Source organism: Triticum dicoccoides, chromosome 5A (genome assembly GCF_002162155.2).
Source record: "Triticum dicoccoides isolate Atlit2015 ecotype Zavitan chromosome 5A, WEW_v2.0, whole genome shotgun sequence".
In the NCBI taxonomy this organism is placed as follows: Eukaryota; Viridiplantae; Streptophyta; class Magnoliopsida; order Poales; family Poaceae; genus Triticum; species Triticum dicoccoides.
Window position 1 is genome coordinate 550,296,883 of NC_041388.1, and position 8,362 is coordinate 550,305,244.

At 49.1% G+C, this 8,362-nt stretch overlaps 1 protein-coding gene across 1 annotated transcript; it reads right to left on the bottom strand.

The window, feature by feature from the left end:
* Positions 1-3,639: 3,639 nt before the first annotated feature.
* On the bottom strand, positions 3,640-5,781 carry LOC119302714 (pentatricopeptide repeat-containing protein At1g20300, mitochondrial-like). Its single transcript, XM_037579757.1, has one exon. It carries the CDS (start codon positions 5,719-5,721, stop codon positions 4,102-4,104), a length of 1,620 nt encoding a protein of 539 aa, XP_037435654.1. The 5' UTR covers positions 5,722-5,781; the 3' UTR covers positions 3,640-4,101.
* Between the last annotated feature and the right edge of the window lie 2,581 nt (positions 5,782-8,362).

Sequence of the window (8,362 nt, forward strand, 5' to 3'; positions counted from 1 at the left end):
TGAGGTGGTGATGGACCAACACGGCAGCCAATATCTCCTCCTCGTCATCGCACGACGAGTCGTCGGAGTCGCAAAGGAAATTGTGAAAAAAGAACTCGTCGGCGGAGTCCATTTTGTACCTTGGCAAACTGTCGAACAGCTTGCGGGCGTCGACGAAGGAGACGGCCGGTGAAGAGAGTCGCGGCGCGCACGGACTAGCTAGCTGCCCTGCCGGCATCCGACGAGTGGGCCGGCGTGCGACGAGCGTGCCGGTAAGGATCTGGCCGGGGCGGCTTCTTGGTCGCGGTGGCGGCTGTGTCGGGGTGTGGGGGAGCGGGGGTGGGAAGCAGTCGGCTCTTCGACGGCAAGACGACGTCGGCGGATGATGTGGGAGTTTGGCGGCGTTGCCGAGCGGATATTGCGGTGGCGGCAGCTGGCAGAGTTGCCGGAAAAAATGGGCGGGGGCGTCAGCGACGAAGGAGGCAGACGAGGGTTGCTGTTGGAATGAGTTAGGCCAATGTGCCACCGACCAGCGGGCCCGAGGAAGGAGAAGGCGAGCGCACGCGCGTCCGTCTCGTGTCCGCGCCGACGCAAATCCGGCTTAAAAATGGGCCGGGAATAAGTCGCCCGCGGACGAAAAGTAGACGCGCGTCCATTTAAGTCGGCGCATTGGACTAACTTTTGTATCCGCGTCGACCCAAACGGACACAAGCGGATAAAATGGATCGTCCGATTGAAGTTGCTCCTACTTTTCACTCATCATTGTACTACTCGAGATAAAACAGGTTGGAAGGGCTCTTTACCCATCTCACAGGGGTCCGGGCCTTGGTATATCGTGTGTCTCTTCTTTACGATTCTATTGAAATTGTTCGGCGAGGCCATTTGTTCGCCAATTCATTGTATAATTCTGATGCATATGATCTTGTATATGAGCTAATAGGTATTTGCTTCGAGGGTGAGCATTTTCAAATTGCATTGATTTTTCTATCAGTGCTCCAACTCACTCTTTTATTTTTCCGGCTTTTTTGTTGGTGTAACAAATTTGGTATTTCCTTGGAGCAATTGATGCGAATGTGGTTAGCCCGGTTGGAAGGGGCAAAAAAGACAAGAGAAAAGGCCATTGTGGTGACCCATCCTGATTATGTTGTCGTGGCAACGGGAAGGCGAGTGTGCGCCAATGGTATTGTCTATCATATGCCTAGCTAGGCACCTAGGCCGATCGGTCGGTCCATCGCCATGAAACAAAAGCGGTGTACGTACGGGAGATGGCGGCGAACATGCGTACAGAAAAAAAGATGATTGCATAATTTGCACTGTATTGTGGTACCAATCAAACAGGCCGGCCAAAAAGGTCAGCACAATGGAGCCAAACAAGTGAGCCACTCACGCAACGGGATTGTGGGTAGCAGCTACGTACTACTACCTTCGTTCTAAATTACTTGTCATGGATTTGTCTAGATACGGATGTATCTAGACTCATTTTAATGCTATCCGTATCTAGACAAATCTAAGACAAGTAATTCGGAACGAAGGGAGTAGCTAGTAGCACGCGAGTAGCACAGGTGATTTCTCCTCACACCATTGGTAGCTGGCTCGATCGCTGGACCGGACTGGAGCCGGCCAGAGACAAGGGTTCAAGTGCTGCCCACAGATTGGCGATAGATAGATAAGTATAGATGGGAGTATTCATCATGTACAACATACGTACAAAGAAGCAAGGATCCTGCTCACAAACTTCTCCCGGTGTCCGGTTGCGGCGGCCTCCTTCATGCATATGCATGCCGTGTGGCCCCCGGCGAGAAGGCGGCGACATCCACGGAGCTAGCACGGGCGCGCCTCCGGCCAGAAGACGCCGCGGCGCCATGTGCATGCCTCTCACCACGAGCCTCGCTAGCTAGCTTGCTAGACAACAATCTCGCCAAAAAAAAAAAAAACTAGCTAGGGAAACCCAGACCAGACTGCCTATGCATGGAACGGCCAGCAGCAGGTGAGACCATACCGAATCGAAGGTGACGCATCGGCCATCTCGCAGTTTGGTCACGGCTCATCAACCATGCTTGACCAACCGAGAGCGTACAGCACCAGCTATAGCCGTGGTTCAGAGCGTACGTCAAGGAGCATGAATGGGGGGTTAACTGAAAGCATACGTGCGTGGAGGTACTCTGCGTGCCGTGGCTTGGACTTGTGATCATCGACTCATCGTCCCGTGCACGGGCAATGATTCTGCTGTTCGTGCCTGGCTGATGATTCAAGCGGTGCGATGTTTCTCTTCGGAGCTTCGGACGGTTGGGTGACCGTACGTCAGTCTACATGTGAACTGCCTGGCTGGCGCATGTGATGAGCGAGCCCGTGACTGACTGGCTGACTGACTGACGGACAGGAGTCGTAAAGGTGGTCGATAGATTCTACGCTACGAGCCCGACACGCCGTCAGCCCGGCAGACGCAAGTGTGGCTACCGAGCAACAAAACGGACGCCCAACATGTTGCGCCCAGTAGTTTACCGCTGCAACAAAAGCTGCTCCCACTCCTGCCCTCTTCTCTAATCTAGTACGTATGAACAAGTGGCTCTGGAGGCAGGGTCACGTACCACGGATACACCGCACCGGATCGATTCGACGGACACCGCGAGCGGATCCAGAGACCACAAACCCGTCGTCCTCAACCGAGCCTACTCACAGCAACAAGGAGTAACAACTAGCAACGCACGTAAGTAAATAAAGACTGACAAATCGTTCTTGTACGGGGATCACAATCGCATGGCAGGTAAAAATGATTGGCCCAGGCATTGATTTCAAATCACCTCGAATTTATGCAAAACCAAGGACCGCTGTCCGTGTCTCCCCTTCTAGTACACGCTGCGATTCAGACAAAGCACACCATTCCATTCAAACCACAAGGTAACCCAACCGCGTGTTGCTGCCGTGGCGGAGATCGCAGGAAGCGATTTGAATTCATGCCGAGCATGGCGCGTGGATGTTCAGAATTCTATCCCAATTTTCCTGTAGCACTTTAAATCATCACCACGTACTTACATGGCAGGTAAAAATTGAATTGGGCATTCATTTCGGAGCGGCTCAGGACTTGTGTAAAGCAAGGATCCCCACATGGTGCGGTTCAAAGCGGGCACGTCGGTTGATGAATGCCAAGCCGTGAATCATCAGGCACTAACAACCAAGATAAGTGATTGATGCATCCTAACCCTAAAGTCCTGTGAAAATGTCGCATGGTAGTACCTACAGGCCTACAGGGTACTGATTTGCTTCACCGAATTAGTCTAGTACAGCTCTCCCAGACATGACCCAAGAAAGGAGAACCATATCAGGTACGTTGGCTGGATGATTTGCTTGGCCGAATCAGTGTAGTACAGCTTTCCAAAACATGCCACAAGGAGGAAGAACCCGGCTGATTAATCAGGTACGGTCCGTCGATGATTGACACCAAGAGGTGGCTAGTGTTGAGAATTCAGACCTGCGGATCACTCTCGTACATCAAATCAAGGAAGCATTATTTCTCCATGAGACACTACAACAGATAAGAAGTACGTAATAATCTTACAAGATTGCACTTCACTAACAGTCTAGCAAGGCATACTAGTAAACATCAGGAAGCAGATACTGCCGGCCGAAAGGCAGTGTCATCGTCTGATTGAACACGATAAATATTTCAAAATTTTGCAGTGTAGGAATTCGAAACACCAATTTCTGCCAGTATTACTAAGGAAACATTATTACTCTATATGATACTAGGATACAACACACCAGATTAAAAAAAAAATACCACTCTTATAAGATTGCACATCAATAACAGTCTAGCAAATAAACTTCAGGAAGCAAGCAGAAAACATGGTGCCTGTAGCTGCTGGTGAAGTTGATGTGCCTGATCAATGTTGTTTGCCTGATGTGCCTGGCCCTCTATTCACAGCAGTAAGTGCTGTTCTACAAATTTATGCTGTCATTTATGTTTACTCAAATCTTCTAGCTCCTTAGCTGCTGCTAGCATTAGATGGCAGCAGAACCTCATATTCCCTTTGTTTCTGCACTGGGTGCTGGTACTACGTTGTTCCATTACCGTGCTGATAGCTGAAACTTCTTGGTCCTTTTGGATTGTATGGGAAGAAATGTTTACGAAGCAGCTACTGCCTTCCACAAGGCATCCTCTGATGGGCGCTTGATGAAGCCCCGGTCAGCCATTGATTCCACAAGCTCTTCGTGCTTCCTGAGCTGTCCGGCCTTCCTCAGCAGCATCAGCACCATATCATACACCGGCTTCGTGGGTTTCAGGGATTTCTCCTCGACCATTTCCCTCAGCGTCGCATGAGCGCGCCTCCAGTTTCCCCTCCCACAGAATGACTCGATTAGAGCTCCGTAGGTGTTCACGTTTGGCTCCACACCTTGTGCATCCATGTCCTTCTTTATCCTCAGCACCATGTCCATCGACTTCTCCTTATTGAACAACTTCATAAGCAAATTATAAGTCACCACATTCGGCTTACACTGCAGCTCCTGCATCCGTTCGTATAGCTTCCGTGCAGCTTCTACATTGCCGGTCCCCAGGACCAACTTCAGCATGGGATTGAACGTGTGGCAGTCAGGAATACACCCCTTGGCAATCATCTTGGCGAGCACTTTCATCGCTGCGTCAAGGTTGCTCTGCCCCTTCCCGCAATGTGTTTCCATCAAGAAATTGTATGTGATAATGTCCGGATCACAACCAAGCTGCCGCATCTGGTTGTGCACCTGCAGCACCTGCTCAGAACGCCCGGCCTTGACATGAGACCGCATGATGGCATTGAAGGTTGCCGTGTTCGGCGGACACCCGGTGTCAATCATTTGGCAGAGGAGCTCCTGCGCACGGGGAACCTGCCCCGCGCGGTACATGGCATCAATCACAGAAGTGTAGGTGTACACGTTCGGCATGATCCCCACCTGCTGCATCTCAGCGAACACCCGCTCTGCCTTGTCGAGACACCCGGCCCGACACCAGGCATGCACCAGGGTCGTGTAGAGCACGACATCAGGCGGAAATACCGACTTGTAGCTGTCGAACAGCGCCTGGGCCTCACTGGCGAGGCGCTTCTTGGACAGCGCGCCAAGGAGAGACGCGAGCACCGCAGGGTCGGGGACCCCGGCGCCATACTCCTCCATGCGACGGAACAGCTCGGAGGCCTCGGCAGACATCCCCGCCCGGACGTACCGGCGGATTATGGCGAGGATGACCTGCGGCGAGACGGGGATGGAGCGCTCGCGCATTTCGTCGAGCAGGTGCCGGGCGAGCGGGAAGTGGTGGTGCTTCGCGAGCAGGTCGATCATAGCGGCGTAGAGCGCGGGGAGCGAGTCCGCGGGAAGCGACGGGAGGACGTGGTGGAAGAACGTGAGGGCCTCCGGGAACGGGACGCCGCGGCGGAGCGCGAGGAGGCGGCCGAGGAGCTGGAGCGCGAGGTGCGGCGCGGGCGGGGAAGGGAGGAGGCCGGCGAGGGTGGAAGAGAACGCGGGTAGGGGCTCGAATGGCGGCGAGGCGGGGAGCGCCGTCGACGGGTGGGCGCGGCTGTGGTCGAGGATCGCCGCGTGGAGCGAGTCCAGGAGCTTGGCTTCCGCGGGCGTCATGGGCAGAGGCGAGTCGGGAGCCGGTGGCGGAGGCGAGGCGGGCGCCGGCTCTGTGGTGGGATCGGTGGCGCATAGGCGGCGGAGGAGGAGGCGCGAAGTGGTGGAGAGGTGGCGATTGCGCTTGAGGAGGAGAGCCATGGCGGCGGCGGGGGCGGTGGCTGCTCGGTCGCGGTTGCCGGCGACGTGGGGGCTGTAGGGTTCAGGGTTTGGGTCTGAAGCCATTTCGATGGGTTCAGGCTGTTTTACCTGAAGTATTCGTGGCCCATGTAGCCCGTGAAGTGAACTGTTGGGCCGGGCTGCATCACGAGCGATCGAAGCTTTTGCATGCAGAGAAGCTCAACTTCTAGCAATTCTTCTCAAAAGAAAAAACCTCAACCACAAGCAAAAGAGCTGCTTATTCAGAGACTGTTCATCGCTAATGATTGCCTATCAGTCTTGAAGTATATCTCTGATAAATCAGGTGCAAGACAAGGGGCCATCACATGGAGACCTATGAATGAAGGAACAATAATCCCTAAAAAATGAAACAATAATCATGAAGTTGACAGTTTAGTGAACTGTTAGGGGACTTCCTATTCTACGCCGTCTAACCCAACTGGTGCTCGCTGCAGCGCCCTGGTAGACCAGCCCACGAACACACAACGCCAGCGGAAAAATCCTAAAACAAAGCTGTCACGCTGAGGATTCGAACTCACGCCATTGCTCGGCTAACCACTGGAGCTACCTGGTACTAGTAATCCATAGTACCTCGAAAATACTTAAGGACGATAGTAGTTGTGTTGTTCCAAAAAATGCAAGTTCACAGATTTAAAGAATGTTCACGATTTTTTTTTTCAAAAAGAAAAGGCTCGCATATTAAAAAAAGTTCAATAATTTCAGAAAAATCTCACGAAATTTTAAAAATATCATTAATTTAAGGAAAGTTAATGAATTTGAAAAAAAATCACAAATTTGAAAAAGTTCATGAAATACAAAAAAATCAAGAAGATTGATTTTTTTCACAAATTTGAGACAAAATTCACGAATTAAAAAAATATAAAATTTTTTTTAAATCTCGTCAAATTTGAAAAAATATCATCAACTTTGAAAAAAGTTCATCGAATTTGAAAAATAGTTTATCAAATTTGGGAAAACATTCATCGAATTTGAAAAAAAAAGTTCACCCAATTCGAAAAAGGGTTATCCATTTTGAAAAAAGGACCACGAATTTTAAAATAACCGCGCATTAAAAGAAAACAAAAAAAGATAAGAAAAAAGGAAAAAGGATAAACTAAGCTGAAGAATGAAAATAAAGGAGAAAATGATGTATATTTACACCTGCGTGGTGTTGGCCTTGTGGTTAGAGCAGAGCTCTTGCAACAATGGAGTTGCAGGTTCGACCCCCCTTTTCTTAAATTCTTCTCTTCTCAAAAGAAAAAGGCCCAACCACTAGCAAAAGAGCTGCTTATTCAGCAACTGTTCATCGCTTATGATTGCCTATCAGTCTTGAAGGATGTCTCTGATAAATCGGGTGCAAGACACGGAGCCATTAGATGGAGATCAATGCTATAGCAGGAGACTTTGAAGAATGCAAGTTCACGCATGCACGAAGAAAGAAACAATAATCATGAAGCTCACAATTTAGCAAAGTTTGCTTTATCTCTTGATGCACGCTGTCACGTTAGGCTTGGTGTGCCCCATGATTTTGTAATTGTTTCACTAAAAGTTGTTGTTTAATAAAGGTCGGCGAAGTTTCTTAAAAAGTGTATATGATGCGTTGGCTAAAAAAATGTATATTGTGCAAAGCTCCGGTAAAATGTATTCTTAAAAAAAACTCTATACTAGCTTTATTGTTCATAGAACTGTTAAACCATCCACAAGGTTTTACAAGATAAAATCGACAGGTTCATTAGAAAAAAAAAGTACCCTAATAGAGAGTAAACATTCTCTTGGAAAGGTTTCCCGAGCGAACAAGTGTGCTCTCTGGGTGGCTCTTGCGAGAGAACATATAGTTCCCTGGAAAACCGCTCCAATGAACGAGGGAAAGTTGACATACTATAGCAGGCAAGTTGCCCGCGTGTTCCAAACATTGCCATACTGCAGCATAGAAGAATTGTCATGTTGTAAATGAGGATCATGACAAATGCTACCGTATAGAATAATTGACATGCTACATGAGGGAAAATTGCCACACATGCCTAAATTGTCATGCTATAGCATGTAGACGTGCAATGTTACAACACAGAATTGTCATGTTATATGAAAGAAAATTGCCTACTTGTTCAGGCATTTGACATGCTAGGAGAAGGGGGTTGTCATGCTACATCAGGAGGAACTGTTACAGAGTGCCATGCTCTAGATACATGATTTGCCATTCAGATGTGATCTTTTTCTTTTTTTTTAAATTCATTCAGATGTGATCTTGAAGGGAAGGATAGGATAGGGGGTGGGTCGTTTTGCTTGATTGCCATGGAAAAAGTGAATATCTTATGTCTTTCATTCATATATATTTTTTGAGAATTTTTTCATTCATATCATCAATTAATACAAAGCAATTGACCCTTACAAGCACACTGAAACGCAAACACAAAGGACTATGAACACCTAGAGTATCCTAAGACAACCATAAAACAAGAAGATCTCCGGAGCCATGTGTTATCATCCCTGAATCTTGAGAGAAGACCCCTGCAACAGAAGGATCTGCAACGAGTCGCAAACAGAACATCATCTTCGACCACGGTACAATTGTCGCCATGCAACAGCCGTCGCCGTCCTTGGCTTTGAGTACCGGGAAAAGTGT